Genomic DNA, 26,948 nt, shown 5'->3' with positions numbered 1-26,948 from the left:
TAAATCATTACTAAAAACCCACCTGTTCAAACTGGCTTTTACATAAATCCCCTTTTTTATTTTACTCTCTATGTAAAGCGTTTTTGAGTTTCCAAAGAAGCGCTATAAAAATGTGATGTATTATTATCATTATTATTATAGTTATAACTCCAACAAATTAATATTTTGAGTAATATCGCAAAGGGCCCATGTTACGCTAAATTAACTTTTCTGTACTTTAAACATGATAAAGTGTTATTAGGGCTTCAAACACATGGTCAAAGTGTTTTTTTCATTGATTCCCTCAATCGTTAGTTAGAGGGTGATTTGCAGGGTGAGCACAAACACCTCGCTCCAATTTGATGACGCGTTCCCACCTTTATGACTAATTTGACAGCACTGAGCTGGAGAAGCCACGCCTCCAGGAAGCTCTCTGCCGTGATTGACATATAAACAGACACGCCCACAAAGTTGAGCATTTCAGCGTCCTTCGCGCAGTGCTATGTATATATTTTCTACAGTCTATGTATGTATTGGTGAACGCCCCGCCCCCACGCTCTGTCTCATGTTTATAAAGCAGCATGAGCTCAGCTACGGAGTGGGTGGGAGGAGGGCGGGTCATCCTCTGGCCCTACGTCACCGCGCGGGGAGGAGGAAGTCAGTGTTCCGCTATAGACACGCCCACACATGAATATGCATAAGTAGGCCACAAATCAGCCTGTTTGTGTAGAGTTGCTCAGAAAGTGACTTTTCAGAGGCTAAAACTTTGGAAAACAGGGGATTTTGGGAAAATAAACCTCATACTATGTTTTTGGGGTTCTTAGAACAAATGGTGATGGATGAAAAATGGCATGATATGTGACCTTTAATGTTTCACAGTTCTAACTGTTCTTAGTTGTGGTCCATTTACACACACCAAGAAAAGTTCCATATTGGTCGTTTAATGTGGGTGTTCCATGTTTGTTATTTAACTTTTTTTATATTTTTCAGGAGGGAAAGAAGAAATTTGATAAGGAAACAGAAAAATACTACTCAACGCTTGAGAGACACCTCAACCTGTCATCCAAAAAGAAAGAGGCATATCTGCAGGAGGTGAAACCAAAATAGATTATCCTCATCCCAAACACACCTCAGAATAATACTATTTCATGGTCAGCTGACTGTTCTCTGAAAATAAATCTGTAGTTTGCCTGCAACTCTTCACTCTGGTCCACACACACGCACGCACACACACACACTCATGTGGTAAAGTAAGCAATTAACTTTCTGTACACACATTCCCACCGAGGTCAACGCGGCTCTTTGTTACAGCGCTAACCCCTGGTTTGTTTGTTCATTCCTAGGCTGACACTCAGATTGATAAGGAGAGGCAGCTCTTTTATGATGCGTCCCTCGAGTATGTTTTCAAAATTCAGGAAGTGCAAGAAAAGAAGAAATTTGAGTTTGTTGAGCCGGTAAGGAAATCGTCATTTTTTTCCCTCATAATCACATACTCTTTGTGTGATGAAGTCGTATAGAAAATGGTTTATTTCCATTGCCATGTTTGCTATATATGCAGAAACAAAGATTTAAATTTGCTGTTAAAATTAGGGTCATTAGAGAGTTTAAAACGTCTCTTTCCAATTGTTTTAACTAAACCTGCAACTTTTTAGCTTAAATACCTAATAATATAATAATACCTAATAAGAATTAGGCAGAATTTGGATAATAATTGACTAAATGCAAGTAAAAAGTACGTTGGTCACCTGTTGATTTTCAGTGACTAATCTCAAGGCAAACTCCATTCAAACATTATGATTAATTGTTCATGCCAGGAATTACAAAGGACTTCAGAGCTGTTTGAACTTAAACAACTTAATTATTAAAATGCTAATTAGATGCAACGCTGAGTAACAGATGTAAAAGTTTTAGAGAAAGTAAAGAAAACAATGTCTTAGATAGTTTTTTTTTAATCCCAGTTTTGATATTATAGTTAGCTTAAATGAATTCTCCACTGTTATTACAAATGTGGCTTAAAACCTTGGAAATTGTTCGTATTAGAATATCTATGCCTAACATAACGCATTATTTTGCACCATATTTGTATAATTGATTACACCAATTACGACAGTTTCATCTCTGCTGTTTCGTAGACGCCATGAAGAAGAAAAGAAGTTCATAAAATCCGGACGTAAACCATTAAATCATACCTTCAACCATTTCTGACTAGAACACTGGTTCTTTGCAGCAGACAGATTCTACTTGGGGCAGCATTAATGAGCAGCAGTTGTTCTTCTCTTCTTCATGTCATCTACGAAACAGCAGAGTTGGACCTGTCGCCTCCTGTGGTCACAGATAATTTTGGCTCACAGATTTTGTTTATCAAATTTCATTTAAAAAAAGCATCGACTTCTTTAACTTTTACTGGTTTTTAGATCAACCCAAAGCAGCACAAGTTGTCATTTTGACTGAAAAAGATGCTAAATGATCCTGAATGCTTCACCTTCTATAGAACTCAATGGACTGAAAGCGTCATTTAATAAAGTATTTTCTGATTCTGAATCTAATACAAGAAATGAACAGTTTTGTCTTTTTGTTGTTGTTTTTTGTCATTTTGTCTAGTTATCTGTCGATCTGTATAATTTAGTTTTTTGTGTGTTTAAATTAATGTTGTGTTTTTGGTATCATTTCATTTTTGGGATCATTTTGTATATTTCTGTATTTGTGTGGGTTTTTTTTTTTTTTCAATAATTTTGAGTATTTTTGTTTTTGATTTGTATATTTTTCCCTAATTTGGTTAGTTTTGTTGTTGTTTGGAGTAAATTATGTGTATTTGTGTTGTTGTCTGTAATTTTGTATGTTTTTGTGAGTCATTTTGTGTATTTTTGCGTTATTTTTCTGTCATGTATGTTTTTGGAATCATTTTGCTCATTTACTTTGGGTATATTTTTCTGTACTTGGGTATATTTTTGCTGTTTTTGTGTTTTATTGGTCACTGTATGTTTGTTTTTTACAGTCATTGTTGTTCTTTTGTGTATTTGTCTGTATTTTGTATGTTTTTAGGAGCCGTTTTGTGTATTTCTACTTTTCTTTGTGTACTTTTGCTGTTTTGTTCTTTGTTTTCTTATTTTTCTGCCATTTTGTGTACTTTTAGAGTCATTTTGTATATTTATTTTCGGGGTTGCACAAAATTAGACTGAGCCACCAGTTGCCCATGTCAGCGGTCAACTAATTCACACCTAATATGAAGCATTTTGTGCCAAGAAGCAACAAAAAACAAGACGCTTCTCGTGCTAATGTTCTGTTTTATGTAAATTACAGATGAACCTTGTACTCTTTAAAGGTCCAAGTCGTGCACTATTAAAAGCTGTGTTTGTGTCTCCAGCTCCTATCTTTTCTACAAGGTCTGTTTACGTTCTACCATGAAGGATACGAGCTGGCTCACGAGTTCGAGCCCTACAAGCAGCAGCTCCAGTTTAACCTACAGAACGTGAGTGTGAAACACCTCTGGGCTTTGTGTACAAAAGCAAACAGCCATGTAATCAGATTCTACAGCTTATCATGCTCCCATATGTAATGAGCAGTGCGTTCACAAGCAGATATCTGAGTGTGACTTAATGAAATCCTTCACAGCAGGAAGGATCGATGTTTGCGGTGTTGCATTGCAGATTGTTACTGCAGATCATTTTGTGGCTCTGTGTCAGGAAAAGAACAGCCTTTTGGAAGCTGCAGCAGCTGATTTAATGCTATGACCTCAGCACTCACAGCCTGCAGCTCCAAATTTCACTCTGTTACCCCCAAACGACAGCATTGTTGCCTTGAAAGTTTCCCGTCCCCAAACTCCCAATGTTCTCCAATACAAAAACACTTTATGGGGTGAAACTGTCCCAGATCTGCTGAAAGAAATCTAAGTTTCTACTGTAGTGTCGGGAACTTTCTCCAATAAAATACTAGGCTGTGATTTATTAGTGGCAGAAGTCACAATCTATTTTTGTTAATGGTTTTTAGATGGTTTAGGTTTCCAGTGTCAGGGAGCTCTTTATATACATTTTAGGGCTGGGACTTTAACGCGTGAATTGTGATTAGTTATAAAAGAAAATAACGCAGAACCTTTTTCGTTTCACAAGTTCCCGGTATACAGTACCCATGATACTGAAGCACAGACTATATATAACACAAGAGACGGGAGGCACAGGCTGTGTTCGAAATTGCATACTAACGTACTTTGATCAGAATCAGAAATAACTTTATTTGTCATTGCACACGTTACAGAGCAACAAACTTTCACTTTCATCCCGTCCAAGAAAACATCAAAGAACAATCACATGAGAGAACTTTTTAGATAAAAAGTGGGAGAACAACAGGCGGAGAGGTGAGGGGAAAAGGCAGGTTTTAAACTGAATTCCCTATTAGGGAGAACAGTTTAAAACTAGGGAAAAAAAACTTCTCAGCTTAAGTGCACTAAAACAAAACACAGTCACAACGGAACTCGAGAATATAGCAGGAAGGAAAGGATTGCCAGCCTCTGGGGGGCGCTCCACCCACCTTCCCCTGTAGCTTGGGGGGGAGGGAGGGTGGACAGACAATATATGTACTAAGTGTTGTTTTTTTTTTATTTTAATACAAAAACACATTTGTTTTTTAGGGATGTAACGATTAATCGTAAGGCAGTTAAAAATCGATTCAAAGGTATCAAGGTTCACATCGATATTCTGAAAATTGAATCGCAGTACTTTTTTTATATATATATTTATCCTTCTCTTGTCCAGAGATATAGGCTGCGGGCGGAATCTGCTACTACTTTCTTTCTGGCCGCCTTCTACTCTTATACATGTTCATAAATGATTCCTTACCCCTTTAGCACCGAAAGAATATCTCTAATATTACGTGAATATCTGTAAAAGTCACGTTTTTCTATTAGCTCTGTCTGCTAGCATAGCATCTCTTCTTCACTGCTAGGATAACTACATGCCAACCGACAACTGGGTTACCAGCGCCCTCTGCTGGTCCAAACAAATATCTGACGTAAATACAATGCAATGACTGTTTTTTTTTTTTTTTTTTGAAGTGCAATTGTTAAGGCACAAAAAACATTTTTTGTTGCACTTTTAAAAAGAAAAAGAACTGTTATGCAGTTTGCATTGTTTACTATAGAACCAGAATTTAAATTAATAGGCTTTTTCTTTATTTGTATTATTCCTTAATTTATTTTATTCAAGATTTATTTTAGTTAAATTGCAGTGTTTTGAATAGTTTATCAAAGGATTATTTTGACAATGAAAAATAAAAAGAAAATAGTACAGTATTTTCTAGTTTTTTTTTTCCCCCCCCCAAAAAAAAGGAATATTTTTCAGTCATTGTTTGTCTACAGTCCCATTTTGTAAAATAAATCGTGAGAGAATCATAATGAAAACTCAGTATCATGAATCGAATTGTATCGGGAGTTGAGTGAATCGTTACATCCCTATTTGTTTTAGAAAGTTTACAAAAAACCCAGAAAAACATGAATATAGCTTCCTTAAATTTAAGTGTGTGCTTTGTGAACAATGCAATCATAATATTTTTTATTCATAATGCACATTGTTATATATATATAATCAATGAAAAACAATAAACGAGCTTTAACAACCAAATTGTGTTTGTTTATATATACTGTATATTTAAATTGAATGTTGCTTCTCATGTCCATTATTGTAATTCAATTAAGATTAATCGAGATCAATTAATTACATACACACTTAAATCGGTCATTCCCACCACTAATATATTTATTTTCTGATTTATTCCACCTGATTAAAGGGGTTGTATAAGTCGTGTTATTATTTTCTTGTTTCCGTGTAGACGCGTAACAATTTTGTAAGCACCAAGCAGGAAGTGGAGAAGCTGATGAAGAGGATAAGGTCTGTGGACCAGGATTATAAACCACCAGGCCAGTGGACAATGGAAGGCTTCCTCTTCGTTCAGGAGAAACGTGAGTCTTCCTCTCCCCTCACTTATGAGTTTGTGGTTTTACATCCATCACCATAAACATGTCTGGAGTTCTCTCCCAGGCCACAGTGAAAGGGATCCTCTCAGACAGAGCTCATAATTCATCCTGTTTACCAGTTGCTTTGATGCGCTCACAAACGAGGGGGGCGTGGGGGCTTACAGCCAATGGTAGACTTATATCGCCCGCCATATACTCTTTGTCTGATGGTTTATTTACAATTCTCAACAATGATGGATTCACAAATGAACATTTTGTGTTTGTACAAAATTAGATATGATTTAATGTTGTTTTGGTAGTAGCTGTCAGTTTTGATACTGGACCCGTTTGCAATGGAAACCAGAATAAATGTTTGATTATTCTTATTAGTGCATAGGTAAATAAAAAATAAAAACTTCATCAATGTATTGTAGTCCATCAGAATTTTTTTAAGATGAACAAAACTTTAACGAATTAAATATAGATTTTTATTAGATAACTGTGGGAGCTCGTTTCCTCCACAAAAAGTCATAAACGTGAGAGAGAAAGTCATGATTATGAGATAGAAAGTCATAATTACGAGAATTATGAGTTGGAAAGTCATGATTGAGATAGAAAGTCATAATTGTGAGGTAGACGGTCATAATTATGAGAATTATGCGATCGAAAGTCATAATTATGAGAATGAAAGTCATAGTTATGAGATGAAAGTCATGAATATGAGTTGAAAGTCATAATTATGAATAAGAAAGTCGTAATTATGAGAAAGAAAGTCATATTTGAGATGAAAGCCATGATTATGAGATCAAAGGCATGATTATGAGATCAAAGGCATAATTATGAGAAAGTCATGATTGAGATGAAAGTCATAATTATGAGATAAAAGGCATAATTCTGAGAATTATGCGATCAAAAGTCATAATTATGAGAAAGAAACTCATGATTATGAGATTAAAGTCATAGTTATGAGAGAGAAAGTTATGATTATAATAATTATGAGATCGAAATTCATAATTATAAGAACAAAGTCATGATTATGAGATACAAAGTCGAAATTATGAGAAAATTATTTTTTATGTGAAGTTGCAACAAAACAGAAAAATGACAGAATCATGTTGCAATAAAGACTTAATGTAATTTCACTATATTCTTCTATGAACCATGTGTTGAATTGAAAGAACCAAAATGTGAATTAATTATTATTCAAAGTGTCATTAAGAATGGTGACAGTCAGTGTCGGTAAACTGCTGCACATGCCAAGTTTGTATCTCATAATTATGACTTTCTGTCTTTTAATTACGACTTTACTAACTCATAATTATGACTTGCCGTTTTGATTTTGATTTTTTTGTTGTTGTCGTGGAAACAAGGTTACATAGATACCAGCCAGGCTATTAAGTGTTTTTTTTTTCTTCAGAGTTTTAACGTTTCTGTTGAGTAGTCTTTAATTTAAAATTAAAGAGAAAACTAAATTGCTCCCAGTTGTCGATTAGCATTGATTAGCATCTTGCTAGCCAGCTCTGTCATATTGGTGGGTGAATGTTGCTAATATTGTAAAGTGTTTTGTCACTACTTTGGTGGTAATTTAAAGCAATATATAAATAAAGTCTGTTTACCATTTACCATCACCGACAGATAAATCACACTACCAGCACCTCTGCTAGCTAGAATTATTAGCATTAGCTTGCGTTTGTAGCCAATTTTTGATTCTTCTCTGAAGTGTATCGTCAAATTTAATATATAAATCTAAAAAAAAAAATACTTTGTGAGGTAGGATACGGTTCACTGACACCTAGTGACCGGGAGTTTACCTGCTATGCATATGTTTGCGCAATTAAATGTTTTTTTTGTTAAAAAAACATGATTTAAAAAATCAATTTGGACATTTTTCGGATTGCAACGATAATCGTGCGGTGAAATATTGCGATATATTGCCGAATGGTTCTTACACCCTTAATAAATGCTATGAAATATTAACAAAATCCAGAAAATATGAGTCTGAGAGAGGAAAAAAAAGGTCAGAGTATTATTTTAGTTAAATATACAACACATGATGTTTTCAGAAACTGTACAATTCCATACAGCTCAGTCACAGCCAGTGTCTCAGGTACAATATTATTAGTAATAGTATAATCTTATTCTGCTTTGCTGAAAATACTTATACCAAAATTATTAGCGCTGTTTTTCAATATTTAACACTTTTCACATACAAAACTGTTATTTTCTGCATACATTTACTCTTTAAACCAACAGCTGTTTCAAACAGATAACCCTTAAAATAATCTTCATCCATTAGCACACATTGGAAATAGATTTATTTATTTTTTTGCAAGAGTTTACAGGCGTTAGCTCGAGTATTTAGCCTGTGCGAGTGGAGAGATAAAACTAAATTGCTCGTTTAGCATTTTAAACACTTCAAACTGACAGAGCAATAAATAAAAGTGTTTAATAAGTAAGTGTTCAGCAGTTTCTGTCTCCTGTTTATTTACCTTTTCCATCACGCACAATGTGTCTGTGTTTGTTTGAAGCCCCTCACACGACGCTGGCAGTAATTCTACACATAACCTTAAAAAAACTTTAAAATGTTGCCTATATACCAGGGTTGGGGTCATTTACAATTTTAAGTCAGTTATGTTTTCAATTACGTTTAAAGTGACCAGCATTTTTTCTTAAATTACAATAATTTTTTTTATCCTCAGAAATTCAATTACAATTAAATTCTCAATTACTAAAGTTCAATTACAATTAATCACAATTACTGAGCCTGAAATAAATAAGCTAATAAAAGTTAACCTTCCTCTTGTGTTAGCTTCCTATTAGCATCTCTTATGATAACAGGTCCTAAATCAGCTGTAAAATACACTAAAAACAAATGTCTTTCATCTAATTTATTTCCTATCTATTGGTCATATTGTTATGGTTCCTAATCAATAAAATATAGGTTTTAATATTAGTTTTTAAATGGCAAAATGTGGGAAAGCTTGATATGAAACATATTTTAATTGCATATGTGTACAACTGTACATAGAACTGTAAATATAGTCCCTTAGTTTTGCGTTAAATTGTAAATGACTGAATTACAATTTAATGATGATTACGAAGGGAACAGATTTTTTAAAATTATAATTACGCCATTACACAATTACAATTATAATATATATATATATATGCACAATGGAACAACAAAATATACAAAATTACTGCAAAAACACTAATTAACAGAGAAATACACAAAAGAACAACACAAATATTTAATAGGATGATAAAATACACAAAAGGAGACAAAAAAAATGCACAATGAGACAACAAAAATACACAAAAAAAACTTACAAATAAACAGAGAAATACACGAAAATGGTAAAATGTGGGAAAAGTTGATATGAAACAAACCTTAAGAATTTTTTTAATTACAATTGTAACTACGCCATAGTTGTAATACATTTTCAATTATGCAATTACAGTTTTAATTGACCCCAACCCTGCTGCAAACCCAACCTGGCAACCCAGCTTCTGCAGCATTTCACTCTCCTTTGTTTTGTTTTCTTATTCTCCTCTCACTTAGTCTCATCTTATTTCTACATAAAGGAAATTAAAACATATTGTCTAATTATTAATTTTATATTATTCATGTTAATTTATTCATTGTATACAATTGGGAAAAATAGAAAATAGGGATTTTCTTCAAAAAAGGACAAATAAGCCTCTGGCATAAGATTGACCCCAATTATAAATGTAGAATTTAGGTCGTATTTTTGCATTAGTCTTAAAGTCGAATACTTTTTGGCTGAAATTGAGGTTTCTTGTGTGTGTGTTTAGGTCCTCTGGGATGCACGTGGACGCGTCATTACTGCACGTACGACAAAGGCAGCAAAGCCTTCACCATGAGCAACACTGATACCAAGTCGTCTGGAAAGCAGGTCAGTTGGAGTTTCCACGGGTTTATTGTCAACCAGCTCAGGGACAACATGCAATCTCCACAGCCTCTATATCAGTGGTTCCTAACCTTTTTCTTCTTGTGACCCCTATTTTTACATCATAAATTTCTGGTGACTATTTTTTTTTTTTTTAAAGTTAGTTTTTTCATCATATTTTTTCAATAAGAGTAGCCAGTATTAGTGCAGGAAGTGGAAAATTAGGGATGGGAATCGAAAACCGGTTCTTTCTGAGAACCGGTTCCCCCGTAATCCAATTCCTAGGAATTGTTTGTTTGCTTGCCCGTCAATTCCGCTTATCGGTTCCTCTTACAACGCAAATACGTAATGATAAACTCCTCCAGGTCCTGTATATTGTGATTGGCTCTGGTGCGAACATGGCTATGGTGTGCAGTGATAGGACGAAAGTTCTTATACTCTAACTGATGACATCATCACTGTAGAGCTAGGACTGATGACATCATCACTGAGTCTGCCCACTCAGGAGGTGGGGCATCCAAACAAATCCAACGTTGCAGCCATGTAGCAGCCATGTTGAAACTCTCGGGTCAGTCTGATCCTGATCCGCAGAGATATCTGAGGAACACACACACACACACACACACACACACACACACACACACAGACAGATTTCATTGCTTTATAGATAGATATTTCTTGACTTCCACGTAATAGTTTCAGCAAGTTGTTTTTGTCTTTTTAAATAATATGAATCAAAGCGATCAGTAGACGCCCCTGAAGAAGACAGGCAGTTGACAACCGCAACATGTCAGGAGATCAAATTAAATTGAATAAAGACCATTTCTTAAAAACACGCCCATAATCGTCAGACTTTACATTTGTCCTATTGATACTGGATAAGTATTGTTTTCATTGCAACCAACTAAACCAGACCCTAGAGAAATGTAACACATCTACTCCAAATAGCACAACCACACTCCACACACACTCTGTATTCCACTCCATGATGAAAAGATCTTTCATTTCAATGCCAATTTTCCCCCGTGCAGTAATCTTTCTCCTAAATCTCCATTAGGAATGTAATTGTGGGATTGAAAATAAATCAAATCAAAATGTCAGGCTCGAATGTTACTTCCAACCCATTTCAGGAAGTGCTCCGTGTGCTAATCTTTAGCTAATCTTGAAGGACGCGTGAAGCTTAAAGTGTCTGAAGAAGCCACTGTTGCTCCGAACATATTTATCTTCCTAATGAAATCCTTGTTTATTTGCAGAACGGTCTCGTCCCAAATCAAGCAGAAATGTTCCAGCTGAAGTCGTGCATCCGGAGGAAAACGGACTCTATTGACAAACGTTTCTGCTTCGACATTGAAGTGATGGAAAGGTCTGTGACGCGTTGTTGGAGCATAGTTTGTTTCTATCTAACTTGTGAGTCATTCCATGTCATTTCAACAAATGGCCCACGCCAACAAATGAACAGTAAATGATTATAAGACGCAGAGGCAAACTGCAGAGGCCTCATGTTAAGGCTTTTCAATGTTCGTGAGTGGTGAAATAACCCAAAGTTGGGGATCCAAAATAAAAAATGAAGAAGACTCAAAGAAAAATTGTTTTATAACCCAATAAAGAGTATTATTTATACTTTAAATTAAAGATCAGACTTTTTTCTTACATTCATACATCCAGTTATGGTCCAATGAAAATAGTAATAAAAACGTATTTTTGGGGATTTCAAGAGCATGTCACCCAAGAACCAATACATATATGTGACTAATCATTAGTGATGTGAACAGTCTATGTTCATAGCTCTAAGCTGATTAAGTTACAGGGAGCTGAGGCATATGCTACGTTGTTTACTGAAGGCCCAAACATGTTCCAGACCCAAACCCTGACAAACTTTTTAGCCATTTTGAGGAGCTGGCATGTCCATCAGATAGGATGTATAGCAGATATTATTGTATGTTCTGAGAGAGTAGGTGGAGTTATATTATTGTACCAAAGTTTAGTTTTCTATGTGATGTAGTTCCTGAGATATTGGAAGCTGAAAATGGAAGAAAAATAAGGACGCTTGAAAACTGACACATATACCTTCCTCATTAAATTGGCCATATCTCAAAAAGTGTTAATCTCATCAAACTAAAAAATTATAACGTGCCTGTTGAATAATCACGGAACAATTGGTAAAAAAAATTCCGAATTTTTGGCCCCTGAAAATGTGTTAAAATGACATAAAATGACCCTTCACTGTTAAAGTGCATGCTAACTGTTTTATTCCCCTGCATCCTGTGACTGTTGATTAATCCCAGATTAGCCATGGAGAACACAACCTTTGAACATGTTCAGGTTTGATTAACATCTTCATCGCACAGCTATGGCCATGTGACCCAAAGTCGTAGACTGTGTTTGTACCGTGCAGCATGTCCCTTCTACGGTGGCCCTGAAGGGCAGAGCACAAATGCAAAAGAGAAAACACACAAAAGAAGAAAACGCAAACACAAAAAATAAAACTCAAACACGAACACAAAAATGTGAATGAAAAAAGAAAACACAAAAGACAAAACATGAATGCAAAAAAGAAAACACACACAAACAAAAAGAAAATGTGAACACAAACGCCAAAAACACACAAAAAAGAAAACGTGAACACAAAAAAGAAAACACAAAAGACAAAACATGAATGCAAAAAAGAAAACACACAAAGAAAATCCAAACACAAAAGACAAAACATGCAAAAAAGAAAACACACACAAACAAAAAAGAAAAAGTGAACACAAACGCAAAAAAGAACAAAAAATAATGCAAACACAAAAAAGGAAACACAAAAGACAAAACGCGCACGCAAAATGAAATGCAAACACAAAACAAAACTCAAAAACAAAAAAGAACACAAACACAAAAAAGATAACACACACAAACAAAAAGAAAATGTGAACACCAAAAAGAAAACGCAAACACAAAAAAGAAAACACAAAGCACGAACGCCAAAAAACACACACACAAAAAAAACACAAACACCAAAAAACACACACAAAAAAAACACAAACGCAAAGAAGAAAACACACCCCCCGCCCACCTTCCTCTTCCTCGTTTGTGTTTTTTTCTCTTGTGTGTGTTCTGTCATTTCCATTTGTGTGTTTCCCTTCAGGGCCACCGTACCCTTCCCGTCCTCTCCATCTCTAACATGTTTGCTCCATGTCTGCATCATCAACATTCATCCGTTATTTCTCTGTCTTCATGTCGCTGTAGAAATGACATCTATCGTGGAACTCTTTTCAGACCGCTTCAGTTTTTCTTTAAAGTCCGGTATGTGAATTGACCCGTGCAGTCGCACCTCGCTGCATGTCTGCTGCTGTCAATCGTAGTCGTCACGCTGAACCCCAACACAACGCTGCTGCTGCTGTTTTCTTCTTCTTCTTTTCATTTCACTAAAATCAGACATCACCTAATCCCTAGTCACTGGCTCAGAGACGCAGACACATTCTTCAGCTCTTCCTGCTTGTCTGCTGCAGTCACTCCTGAATAATACAATGATTTGTGTCAGGGATCTGAGAACCACTTTGCCTCTGCAGAATGATGTGTGAGATCACTCGTAGCTGATTTGCAATGGGAATAAAAATGGCTTCAGAGTTAAAGATCGCACGCCTTGAAGCGTCTGTGGGCTGATTAACGCTGGCTGGAGCCACCGAGCAGGACGACTATTCTCATCGCGGAGGTGTCACAACGTAGTTAGGCCGTCACTCTGCTCATCTGGCACTTCAGTACTGCTCCCGGTTGGAGAGCGTAACGCTAACTCACAGGGCAAGTCATTTATCACAGAGTACAATGATCCCAAGGTGCGAGTGCCAACCACAAGGACAACGTGGACCACGACACAGTAGCATTATAATAAAGCTGCTGTCACCACTTTAGCTTAAAGAGCCACTGCACCTAATTTATTCCTTATTCCTGGAGCTGCTACTGTCTGATTGCCTGTCACTACCAGCAGGGCCAGCTTTTAGGTCATTCAGTGTCCTTGACCGAACCCCACCCCTACCCCTACCCAATAAGTAAATAAAAATAAATACAGTTTAATTGTGTACAGACATTATTATTTATTTTAAATATCAAGACAACGTCTAAAAGCATTGCAAAACAGTGCAATCAAAAGTTTAAATGAAATGTGAAAGTTTCAGTGCAAGGAAATTTCTACCTTCCTGTTTGGTTTTACTAGTCAGTAACAAATATCTTAAAGCCAAACAACACAATAGAATATATTAGATTTTATGGCAATTATTGGCCGACAATATCTTGCACAATTGGAACTTAATTTATTTTCCACAAAGGCATCTGTATAAAATAAAAGGTTTGTCATAATGTACTTTATTTTTTAGATAAAATAACACCAATGAATTCAATTCAAAATTAAATTAAATAAATAAATAAATAAAATAACCAGCATTCAATGCTGTTTTGGCGCTGTGCGTTAATCTGATTGGTCGGCTACGATTAACCTAGCATTAGCCTAGCCTTAGCATTAACTACTTTATTTATATTCTAGTTTCCAATATTGTCAGTGTTTTTAATTTTCATTCACGTGCCCTTTATGACATTTTGCGTACCGTTGGGGGTAACCGTACCCCACTTTGGGAACCTAGGCCATAAATAAAGTAAACAGCATATATTAGTGGAAATAATATAGATATTAGATTTTATGGCAAATATCAGCCAATTGTGGTACACATAGTAATGGAATCACTGAGCTTAGATTGGTTTCTGGACCTCCAAAGAGCCTGAAATAATGACTGACTGGCATTTCTCCTTGTGATTAATTACTAGTTTATTGTCGTTCTTGATTTCTTTCATCAAAGCTTGTTTCTTTCGACACGATCTCACAAAATCAGGGTTTTTGTCGTACTTTGGTAGTAATCCGTCTCATGCTGGTACTAACCATCACTCCTTGGTGTGATAAAATGGTCAAATCTTCACCTTCATCTGCAAGAATCCTATGATTTTGATGCAATGTGTTACAGCAAGTGCTGCAAATTCTCAGAGGAGTCTTCCTCACGGTGAAGACGAGGCAAAGGCCGAGTGCATGCACAGTGGAAACTGTAAACACGCTCAGAAGTTTTTTAATCGGGAGTGGATTTTGAAGCACAAACGCCAAATGGAGGGCACGGTTTGAGCGCATGAGCTATTTTAGTTCCACTAGTCCTTTTATAGTGGGTCTGAGCTAGTGTAAACACAGCCATGAGATCAGACTGAGAGCAGCTTTTTTTTTTTAAACTGTTTTCAGGCACGGCGTGATGACGCTACAGGCTCTGTCAGAGGCCAACAGGAGGCTTTGGCTGGAGGCCATGGATGGAAAGGAGCCGGTGAGGAGCCGCTTCATAGTTTGATCAGGATACTTCACTGCTCTTTGTTTGACACGCTCCAAGCCACAGCTGGAAAATTAAACACTGGCGCCCTCTTGTGCTGTTTCACTATACTGCGGTGCCACATTGTCAACATTAGAATTAGAATTAGAATTAGAATCATTAAACACAGGACGTTTCAGCCTTTTTAACACGACACCCTCATCAAAGGTGGCCAGCTACAGGGTGATCAAAGTTAATGTTTTCCTTTCTGAATAGGTTATGTGGTATATTTTGGTTTTGATTCTTTTTTTTTGTCGATGAAAGTGAATTTCCCTCTATTGGGATTAAGAAATTATAATCAATCAGTCAAAATTTAGAATAATGACCAATATAGCAAGAATATAGGAAAGAGCGAAGTTTAAGTTGTCATTTGTTTCTCATCTTGTGTGCTTTTGTTCTTGTTTTGTGATTTTGCATTCATTTTGTGTGTTTTTCTTCTATTTTTGTGAGGGGTGGGGTTTGTAGTTTCTTTTGAATTTTTTTAATTGTCAATTTTAGTTTATTTTCCTGTCATTTATTATTTTAGAGTAATTTTTGTTTTTTGTATGTTTTTCTTTCATTTTGTGTGTGTTTGGTGTTTGTTTTCTGTTTTAGGAGTCATTCAAGGTGCTTTTGATGTAGTTTTTTGTGCTTGTAGTTCTTTTTGTTGTTTTTTTTCTGTCCTTTTGTGTAACTTTCTTCTCATTTTGGGCCTATACTACAAATCTAGATTTCCTAACTTTAATTAAGATTCGTTAGACAACGAAGCTGGCTAACGTGTTACGGAGCTAAATCACCATGGTAACTTAAGCTGAACGACTAACCTGGTCGGGAGCAGGTTTTGTTCTGGCTAGGATCTGAGCGAGTACTAAAGTCCCGCCTCCTGTCCAATCGCTTCTTTTAGAGAACGACCTGTCCAATAAAAGGAGGATCATTGTGGCTGATCTGCATGAACGCAACATCAGAGCCACGGACAAGGAAAACGAGAAAGTAAAACTGATCAGTGTCTGTTTATAATCTCACTAATTTAACCAATAACACTCATCAATCAATTTCTTCAATTAATTACTTGCTGCTTTTACTGCAGCAACAATGTTGTTTTTGGTTTGAATTATGGATTTAAATTCTTCATATTTTTAATGAATTATTGCTCAAATGTGACGTAATTTGCTGTCCAGTTTCTCTGTGATTGGTCTGACACTGTAATCTCCTCCTCTGTCACAAGAGGGCGCACATTGCCTCTAATCTAGATTCGTACTACAGCTTCTGTCTGATGGACAATGTTTGGTTAGGTGAAGCTAACGGAGATAAATCCAGGATATAATTATCTGGCTTCGTAGTACAGGCCCTTAGTGTATTTTTGTTGTTGTTTTGTGTTATTTACATTTACCTTAGGGGCCGCACAAACTCTGCCCACATGTGGCCCCTTGCCCAGTTGCCCATGTTCTGTAAAGTACTGTATCTTTTATTTTTTCTGAATTTGCTCCATTTTTAATAATTGTGACCTTTTTGTGACATTTCTCTAGATCTACAACCTGCCTGCTATACTAAGCAAGAAGGAAGAAAGTGAGTGTCTGAGTCCTCATTAGTTACAATTATTCATATTTTTACTAAATCCAACCTCCCATGAAGCCAACTGATACTGTACATACTTTAAGTTTAAAGCGACTTCCTATAGATAGCAGTATGTGCTCATTAACGCAACCATTGGTTGTTGGCCCACACTGTTGACATCATGCTTAAAGGTTGTTTTTTCCTCCACCATCAGCCTTTTTCAGCCTTTTTCAGCCTTTTTCTCGTGTCTTCCAGCGTTTCTTAATGAGTCTGGTTTTAACTTTGTGAGGAAGTGCATTGACCTGGTGGAGAAGAGAGGTGAGAGTTTAACTATTACAACTAGAACTCTGACAAAAGATCAACTTTATGCTTAATATGATTTATTATTGACACACTGGGCATAATGTGTTTGTTTTGTTTTCAATTGTACTCTTCTTCTTCCCTTTTCTTCTCTTTTTTCTTCTCTTTCTTGTTCTTCCTTTTTCTTTTTCTTTTTATTCTTCCTTCTTCGTCTTGGTTGTCTTCTTACTCCTTTTTCTTCTTAATCTTTGTTTTCTTCTTCCTCCTTGTTCTTTTTCTTCTTCTTTGCCTTTTTCCTCCTTTTTCTTCTTCCTCCTCTTTTTACTTCTTCCTCCTTGTTCTTCCTTCTTCATCTTCCTATTTTTCTTCTTCATCATCTTCTTCCTCCTCCCTTTTCTTCTTCCTTCTTCTTCTTTGTCTTCTTCCTCCTCATTTTGCTTCTTCTTCTTCTTCCTTATTCTTCTACTACTTCTTCGTCTTCCTTTTTCTTCATCCTCCTTGTTCTTTTTCATCCTCCTGTTTCTTCTTCCTCCTTCTTTTTCATCTTTTTTCTTCTACCTCCTTTTCTTCTTCTTCTTCATCCTCCTTTTTCTTCTTCCTCGTTTTTCTTCTTCCTTCTTCATCTTCCTATTTTTCTTCATCTTCTTTCTCCTCCTTTTCTTCTTCTTCTTCTTCTTTGTCTTCTTCCTCCTCATTTTGCTTCTTCTTCCTTTTTCTTCTACTTCTTCTTTGTCTTCAACTTCCTTTTTCTTTGTCCTCTTTTTTCTTTTTCATTCTCCTCTTTCTTCTTCCCCCTTTTTCTTCTTCCTTCTTCACCTTCTTATTTTTTCATCTTCCTCATTTTGTTTCTTCATCTTCCTTTTCCTTCTTCTTCCTTTTTCTTCATCTTCCTCTTCTCCTTCTTTCTCTTTTTTCTTCTTCATCCTCCTCTTTCTACTTCTTCCTCTTGTATCTGCTGTAGGCATCCATACAATGGGACTTTACAGAATAGGAGGAGTAAACTCCAAAGTGCAGAAGTTAATGTCTACAGTCTTTTGTAAGTTGAACGTTAGTTTGATCTTCTCTATGTGTTTTATATTCTACATCCCTGTTCTCTTACCAACAGTAAGAATATCCTGACTACTCATGTGTAATTATAATTACACATACCATGTACAGATATGAGTACCTAGAGATGCCATTTTTATTGTATTGTTAATATAATTCAATGAAACATCTTTTTAACTGTTGGTGCAGTGTGTATATGTAGGTTAATGCGCATTACCAGATTACACACACCTGTGCCAGACGAGTAGATGTGCAATTTTATTTGGAACAAAATCAAGTTTATTCACAAAGCTGTAAATAAACATTGCTTTTCTGCCCCAAACGTCCTCATTCATAGAAAAAAATCCAATCGTTCGAGGCTACAATTACGGCTGCGATAACAGAGCATTTTTTTTTATCTCAAATTGTCAGCAGTTTTCCTCAAATTACTCCACAAAATGTGCTTAAATTATAGAAAAAAATCTGTCACAAAAATCAGTTAAAATCCTAATTTTTCCCATTTCAGAATCACAAGCAGAAAAGTAATTTTTGCCAAGTTTGTAAACAACACAAGGAATGTGACTTGATGGATGGTGTGGAAAAAAACAGACATAGTACATTAATGATAATGATGCTAATAATAACAATGACAATCATAATGATAATAATAGTAATGATGATAATAATAACAAAAAAGTATCATAATAAAATGAATATTAAAAATAATGAATATGAACATATATACAAAGTTTTTTAAGACAATCTGTGTCTAATATTTTGTAACCAGATACCACAGCACACCTTTAAAGTATTAGTGAGGTCTCCCTGGGTCAGGACGTTTTTATCAGTGAAAGGAAGACACACGTGTTGATTATTGTGACCTATCAGAGTTAGTAAAGAGCTCCTCCCTGTGGTTAGGTAGCGTAACAACAACCTGACCCCACGTTACCTCGCCCTGACTTCTTGATTAAATTGCTATGTGTAATTTTGTTTGCCTATATTAGTTACATGGGAACAGGAAACATCTGAATGAATTATCCCGACCTCTCTAAAGCCACATCCACTTTCTCTTCTGTGTCTCTAATTGAGTTTTAAATGAAGCAGCCTGAGGTCATGTCAGCTTAGCTTCGCTTTGACTTCACTCTCTAATTGTTTTAATGACTTCAATGTAAAAATGTCATTTGGAACAGCATCCAAAGCACCCGTTGATATGGACCTGGACCCGGAGACCTGGGACAACAAAACCATCACCAGTGGCTTGAAGAATTACCTGAGGTCAGCTCGCCCCCACTGACTGCATGTGCTCACCATTACGCCCAATAATGTCTTTCTAAAAACCCTTTTAGGCAACAGCCTCTGACTCACTAAAGGAAAGTGGCTGCACTGAGGAGAGCCGCGTCACTGCAGGGAAACAAATGACAATTGTTGCTGTTTTTTATTCTCCAGGTGTCTCTGTGAGCCGCTCATGACATTCAAGCTCCACAAAGATTTCCTCATGGCTGTCAGTGAGTATCAAGAACTCCATCGTTTCTATTGTAACGCTGTATTACAAGACATGTCCAACATCCTGTTATTGACTGTCTTAGTAACAAAGCACAGATTATCTCTTCGCTCGAGAATAAACATCTCAATACTAAACTGAAGTCAGTTTGTTTTAAATGTATTTTATTCATTAAAACCAAGGTAATACTGCATTAAAATAATATATATATTTAAAGTAAGTAAACAAAATTGCAGGAAAAATACAAAAACACACAAAATGGCATAAGAAATGCACCAAACGGCCAAAAAAGACAAAGCTACACAAAAAATACATAGCAAAAACACATAAAACTTCAACAGAAAAGCACCAAACAGCAATAAAAACACAAAAAATGACTCCAAAAACACACAAAACTACTAAAAAATACCTAAATGACAACAAAAACACAATGTCATCAGAAATGCACCTAACACCACCTTCTTTTTCCCTTTTATTATAACACATTTGTCACTTTTTCCTTCATAAAGTAGCGCCTACATTTGTTTCTGCAGTCTTGTATCCAGGATAAGATATAGAAATAAATAATTTAAAGGACAAACTCAAAACAAAAGCATTTTATTATTTATTATTACATCCTGTTTTTATATTGTTTTATTTCTGCTCTTCAGAGTCAGATGACCAAAACTACCGAGTGTGTGCAGTCCACGCTTTGGTTCATAAACTTCCTGAGAGGAACAAAGAAATGCTGGAGTTGCTGATTAAACATCTCGTCACGTACGTAGCTCAGATCATTTCATTCCTCGTGGTTCGAGTCCAACTGTAAAGTGACGCCCTGTGACGTGTTGGTGCAGAGTTTCCACACATCACCAGTTGAACCTGATGACCGTGTCCAACCTGGGGGTCATCTTTGGTCCCACCCTGATGAGGTCACAGGAGGAAACCGTGGCCGCCATGATGAATATCAAGTTTCAGAACATTGTGGTGGAAATCCTCATTGAGAACTTCACTAAGGTGAGTTTCTGATCTCTGATAATGATAATAAAAATATCTTAATTACATTTTACCAGTATTAACAGAGTTTAGGAAAGGTTGATGTAGTCGAGACGTGAGCAACTGGGGGCCCTGGGGCCACATGCCGCCCTTCGTTTAATTTTGTCTGGCGCCCAAAAGCAACCACACAAAATGAAAAAATGAACAAAAATACACAAAATGACTCCAAAACCACAGAAAACTGCAAGAAAAATACATAAATGACAACAAAATCATACAAGGCAGCATCAGAAACCCTCCAACGAGCCATAAAAACACACAAAATGACTTCAAAAACACATAAACGACAATAAAAACAGACTTAAAGTTATCAGAAATGCACCAAACAGCCATAAAAACACACCCGATGACTCCAAAAACACACAAAATCACTCCAAAAACACACCAAACTGCAAAAAAAACACAAACAAAAACACAAAAAGGGCGTCAGAAATGCACCAAAACAGCAAAAAAAACACACATAATGGCTTCAAAAACACACAAAACGTCAATAAAAATACATAAACGACAAAAAAGGGACAAAACGTTCATCAGAAATGCACCAAACATCAATGAAAAAAACCCAAAACAACAACAAAAACACAATAAACAAAACTAAAATATACTAAAATGGTGTGAAAATATACAAAACAACAAAAAGAGCTAAGATTTATATTTTCTTTATTAATGTTTCTCATTATTCTAATTAAACAAAAAGGGGCCCTCAGATTAGACGATCACATTTTTGTGGCCCCTGCTGTGACAAAAGCTACAATAGTTTCTATTTCGTAAGATAATATATAAGCCGCAGACATAAAAGAGCTTTTCTTTCATTATTTAATGATAATGATGTTTAACAAAACAAAACCAACACACTAACACACACACGTATTAAGTCCGTCCATCTGATATGAACAGAAATGCTAAGGTGACAGCAGGAAAAGTCATTAATGTTGTATTTCATCTGTACAGATCTTCCACCAGCCTCCAGACCCCAACATTCCTCTCCCCCAACCTCAGAGTCGGCAAGGCTCCCGTAGGAGCCGAGCCATCTGCCTGTCGGCCGGACCCCGTAAACCCCGAGGCCTCTACACCCCCAAACTGTGTCTGGCAGATGCAGAAAGTGAGTATTAAGGCAGTTATTAGTGTTTAACCCAATCTAACCCCAGGGATATTTGCCTCCAGAAAATGATTTTCAGAAAATTGTTGACCAAGTTTTTGTGTCAGCCACTTTATTTGTTGAATACATGCTGTAAAAATGAAATGTAAAATGAAACTCCAATTATTTTATCTTGAATAGTTTTCATCAAAATGTGGGGTGCACCATCATGACTCAAAGAATTAACCATATTGATTGATGTCATAAAAGTATGAATTTATTTATTTTATCTCCTTTTTATATGACATATTTGGGGTTATTCACTGTAAAGTCCTCTGTCCCAGACACATTCTCCTCTACGCCACTTTTACTGTGAAAGAGCTGTTCCAAAACCTCATTGACAGTAAACCTTTTCCTCAAAGACATTTTCAAGACTGAAGCTGCGTTTCCATTCTCCTTGGAAATGCGTAAAATCTAAATAGCGCAATAAAAACTGGTAATGGAAACACCTGAATTTAGAAAAAAAACACTCAGATATTGATAAAAAGTTTTTACGCTTTCTTGAGGAGGTTTTTAGCAAAAATCTTTATCAGTGCCCATTGGAACATTATTGGATTTTAGCAGATAAAGCTAATAAAGCTAATATATATTGAGCATGTGCAGTGGCAGGTTTTAATGAGCGCCCTGTGTGCCTGATCGCTGGTCCCTGCCTAGGTGACACCCTCAGCAGCAGCCCCAGCAGCACCCCCCCCATGGGCAGCATGGAGTCCCTGTCCTCCCACTCCTCAGAGCAGAACACCTTCTCCAGGTCCACGCACAAAACCAGTCCCCACTGGTCTCTCCTGAACCTGAGTCGGGTTCCGTCTCAAACCGGCTCCAACGGACACAGCAGCACGGTGTGCGCCAGCAGCCCCGAGTCCAGCTCCAGGGAGGACGCCGGGCGGACGGACGGAGAGTCGGAGGACGCCCTCAGCCTGTCGTCTGTCAGCACCTCGTCCAGGTTGTCGCATGCTCCGAAAAAAGCTCCACATCGTCACATGGAGGCACCGCAGCTGCCGAACCGTTCTTCTGCTCCGTCCCTGAGATCTCTACATATAACCGAGGGTAGGACCGTCTCTACGTAACCAGTTTGAGAGTTTGGATTCTGTGTTCTCATCAGATCTATGTGTCTCTGTAAAGGTCGTAGAAGCTGCTCTGGATCAATCCAGAATCTATCCCCACAGGAGTCCAAGGAGCGTCTCCAACCGGCCGGGTACCCAGACCTCCCTCCTAAACAAGTGACCCGGTTCAGGGCGGACTCATCAGTCAGCAATGGCTACCAAAGGCCAGCCTCAGTGTAATGATGACTGTTCAGTTAGAATAGTTGAATATCAAGGCTGTATTCATGTTATTGGTTTAAGGAATACCAGGAACACTTTGATGTGGAAATAATTCAAGGATTAGTGAGAAAAAAATGTTAACGTCTCCATAAATGTTTAATAGTCACACATCTAAAGTTGCTCGGGACAAAAACAAACTAATCACATAAAGACACAGTGAAGGCCTCATGGATCAATAAATCAAAGATCATTGTCTTTTCAAGACATTTCAGCCCGTTTTTGATTATTTTTACCTTTTTTCTTCAACTGCATCAAACTTGTCATATTACATATGACTTTTTTTGCCATATTTTTGCACCTTTTGATACATTTTTGCTACATTACTCACATTTATCCAACAATTTTCAATGCCTTTTTTGCTAATTTTTTCCACTTTCAAGACATTTTCAGCACTTATAAACCCTTTCCAGCACTTTTCTCACCTAATGCCTGTCGCATATTTTCAACCATTATTGTCACTTTTAACCTAATTTCACCATATTTCATGCTAATTTTTCCCACTTTAACCACTTTCACAATTTGTCATGCCCATTATTTGCCAGTTTAAACTAATTCTTCCTCCTTTTTAAATGACTGTGTGTTTATGAGCAGTGAGGAGTCTCAGGGATCAGATGAGTATGTGTTAGCAGATTGATGTCCTTCCTGTTCTGGTGGGAGAGCAGAGCCGCCTTTAATTGCGCTCTGGCTGCTCTGGGGTTGATGTGACCCAGCAGCAGTCTGCACTTGTTCTCCCGAGACAAATAGATTGTTTGACTTGTCTGAGAAGCTTTTCCTGTATCAGCGAGCTGGGTCCACCCCGGGCCTCACTGTTGTCCTCTTGACTCTGAGGTTAATGTGCACGTAGGCCAAGGGCCGCCTTGTTATATTCGCTACTTTATCCTGTAACCGAGGACCAGAGCTACTTCTGCTGCAGTGGAAGGAAAACTCCCATGTTACGTCACGCCCTAAACCAGTAAGAACTCAGCCTAGGACACAGTGGACATATGTTTAGGGTGTAAAGGTCACATTTACGCTCATTTCACACTCCCGATACACAAAAATATCCGCTAGAGTTTGCAATTAATGATGATTTAAAAAAAAAAAAAATGTTTTTAACCTAGGTTTATTTATTTATTTATTTATTTTACCAAATACGAGACGTTTCAGACGACCCCATGATAATTCCAGGTGACTCCTCATGGGGTCCCGAACCCAAGGTTGAAAAACTCTGCCTTAGCATATTATTCAAAAAGAACTTGCTGGAATTAAGACTTAATTGACTTAAAATTATCGAGATTTATAACGTATATTGCCGTTTTGAGAAAAAATATTGAGATATGAGTTTTGGTCCATATTGCCCATCCCTAACCTAATCACTTTATTATTATTTTAATATTATTGATTTCATCTTTTTCAGGGTTGCGGCTCGAGCTTCGATCTTTGAGAATGTGACGGCACCAGTTGGAAGGTGAATTATAAACACCCCATCATCAATCCGTGTAGCCTTCGTTCTTCGGTTATTTCGTTTCGAAACCAAATTAAAAAACAGAAAAAAACTGATTTGTTTTTCTATTTTTTTATTTTATTAATTTAAAACCAGAAAACGGAAAAACCAAACAAGCGGCGTTTTTCTGTTTTAAAATTAAATGTGGTTCTGTTTGTGTGATATTTGGTTATTTTTACGGAAAAACTAGCATGAGAGCTTCATATGTTTTAATCTCACACACAGACAGACTTTTATTCTGCTGCGTTTGATAAAAATGATATTGTTTCGTGTAATGTGTAATTTGTGACTTTTTGTTAAACAGTTATTGATGCTCGTAGTCTGAATCTGTGAATATCTGCCAACTTTACCGGACACTGTTATGGTCCAAATAGTATCCAGATAAACTGGTGACTGGGTGGACTTTTGCTCCCGGTCCGGACATAAAAAGAAGCAACGCATAAGTCACATTACTGGTGAATTGAAATGTTATTAATACATAAATAAATCAAAACCAAAAAATGGATGTTACGTAAAACATGCACATGATATGTGGAACCAGAGGTGGTGTAATGAATCTACTGGTGCTCTTCGTTTCTTGTGATTAATTTCCGATGGCTGCCTTTAGCGGTATTTATAACGTGCAAAATAATATTTTTTACTGCCCTCAAAAAAGCTGTAATTATTTTTGCAAAAGTATCAAATGGTAGAAGTTCTAACATCTATTGTTCCTCACAGTTAATAGTCAGTCACCAGTTTATTTGGATACTATTTAGATCATAACACTGCGAAACAAAACCTAGAACGTGAGCAGCTTCTTACGAGCTAAAACATCCACAGACTGAATGAAAACATGAGCAGGACCAGAAAACTGCTGAAATAAATCCTGAACAGTCCTAATGTGTGAGGAGACCTGGTCCAGGACCTGGGGAGGGGAACTAGGTGCAGCAGGCTTCAGTTCTTGCTAACTATCACACAAACAGAACAAGTTTTTAAAAAATAAATTAAAAAAAAAGCAGAAAAACGCTGCTTATCCGTTTTAAAACGGAATAACCAAAGAACTAAGGGTACACGGATTATCGTCACTCTGACTCTTTTCCCCTCTTAGAGTGACTGTTTTTCTTGTTATTCCAGGGACGCAAAGGCCATGTATTCCTGTGAGGCCGAGCACAGCCATGAGCTCAGCTTCCCCCAGGGGGCGCATTTCACTAACGGTGAGCCAAGCCTAGCCTAGCCTAGCCTAGCTACGCACGATTGAAGTAACTTCACCACATCACTTTTTCTTGTCATATTTTTGTTCTTTTTGATGCATTTTTCAACATTTCTCCCATTTTTGCCACTTCTCCATTAAATTTCAATGCCTCTTCTGCACATTTTTACTACTTTTCCCACATAATGTCATATACGTTGACCCATTATTGTAACTTTTACCCTCTTTTCTTTTCTCTTTTCCAATTTAATCACTTTTCCAATTTGTCATGCCCATTATTTGCCAGTTTAAAGTAATTGTTCCTACTTTTTAAATTGAATTATGTTTATTAAAGTATTGTGTTTGATGTGTTCATTAGAAAAAGATAAATAGTTTAAAATAAAAAAAGTTACCTGAGTTTTTAACTTTTTCTTGCAATATTTTTGTTCTTTTTAATGTGTTTTTGCTACATTACTACCATTTCTGCCACTTCTCCATTAAATTCCAGTACCTTTTCTACACATTTTTTCCACTTTCAAGACATTTTCGGCACTTTTAAACCCTTTCCACTACTTTTCCCTCCTAGTGTTGCACACTTTTATTTTTGACAAATTAACCACTTTAACGATTTGTCATGCCCATTATTTGCCAGTTTAAAGTAATTTTTCCTACTTTTTAAATTAAATTATCATGTTTATTGAAGGGCACATGTTGAATGTTGAATTTGATCTTTTTCCACCTAAATTCTGTGACCCACATAAGGTCAAACTGCTCCGTATTTGGCCCCTGAACTGAAATGAGTTTGACACCCCTGAACTGCACTATCCAATTCACTGGGTTTGCAGTTGGATGACGGAATAATAAAAGAAAAAAATATCACAAATTTCTATAGAAATCCATGAGGAAGTGGATAAACCCTGAGCTTGTGATGCTTTGTATTCTACTTACTGCTTCTTTGTTTTTTTTACTTCCATTAAGAGAAGAGTTGGCCCACAACCAGTGCAGGCAGGTCAGTGTAACCTAGTGATGGAAGGCACCGGTGCCTGTTCCAGCAGAACTAAAAAAACGTCAACAAATGATCCTTCAACTTTTACGAGCAGTCAGACAATGTAACATTACCTTTTTCTATCCTTAATCCATGATTATTTGATTTAACATTAAAGATGCTCATGCACTGCTTTCCAACAATTGCATTTTTGCTCTATTCTTGTACTTTATTTAAATGTATCTAATTTTTTGTAT

The 26,948-nt window shown here is 36.6% G+C and overlaps 1 protein-coding gene across 4 annotated transcripts in view; it reads left to right on the top strand.

Annotated features, from left to right (window-relative positions):
• Positions 1 to 26,948, top strand: part of arhgap42b (Rho GTPase activating protein 42b) — a 105,860-nt gene that overhangs the window by 78,573 nt on the left and 339 nt on the right. The window contains exons 5-24 of one of the 4 annotated variants that reach the window (XM_028464327.1): positions 970 to 1,071; positions 1,323 to 1,433; positions 3,344 to 3,448; positions 5,800 to 5,929; positions 9,740 to 9,840; positions 11,088 to 11,197; positions 13,060 to 13,116; positions 15,086 to 15,164; positions 16,712 to 16,751; positions 16,995 to 17,057; positions 18,001 to 18,075; positions 19,256 to 19,340; positions 19,512 to 19,570; positions 20,217 to 20,322; positions 20,400 to 20,559; positions 21,550 to 21,700; positions 22,391 to 22,780; positions 22,856 to 23,012; positions 24,452 to 24,502; positions 25,652 to 25,731. In XM_028464327.1, coding sequence (XP_028320128.1) covers positions 970 to 1,071; positions 1,323 to 1,433; positions 3,344 to 3,448; positions 5,800 to 5,929; positions 9,740 to 9,840; positions 11,088 to 11,197; positions 13,060 to 13,116; positions 15,086 to 15,164; positions 16,712 to 16,751; positions 16,995 to 17,057; positions 18,001 to 18,075; positions 19,256 to 19,340; positions 19,512 to 19,570; positions 20,217 to 20,322; positions 20,400 to 20,559; positions 21,550 to 21,700; positions 22,391 to 22,780; positions 22,856 to 23,012; positions 24,452 to 24,502; positions 25,652 to 25,731 — 2,212 coding nt within the window. Of the gene's footprint in view, positions 1 to 969; positions 1,072 to 1,322; positions 1,434 to 3,343; positions 3,449 to 5,799; positions 5,930 to 9,739; positions 9,841 to 11,087; positions 11,198 to 13,059; positions 13,117 to 15,085; positions 15,165 to 16,711; positions 16,752 to 16,994; positions 17,058 to 18,000; positions 18,076 to 19,255; positions 19,341 to 19,511; positions 19,571 to 20,216; positions 20,323 to 20,399; positions 20,560 to 21,549; positions 21,701 to 22,378; positions 22,781 to 22,855; positions 23,013 to 24,451; positions 24,503 to 25,651; positions 25,732 to 26,948 lie in introns of all 4 variants that reach the window. The other 3 variants (XM_028464326.1, XM_028464329.1, XM_028464328.1) reach the window with 3 other exon arrangements.

This window comes from Gouania willdenowi, chromosome 13, assembly GCF_900634775.1.
Source record: "Gouania willdenowi chromosome 13, fGouWil2.1, whole genome shotgun sequence".
In the NCBI taxonomy this organism is placed as follows: Eukaryota; Metazoa; Chordata; class Actinopteri; order Blenniiformes; family Gobiesocidae; genus Gouania; species Gouania willdenowi.
The sequence above is the reverse complement of the archived record's forward strand: the minus strand, read 5'-3'. Positions and strand labels throughout refer to the sequence as shown.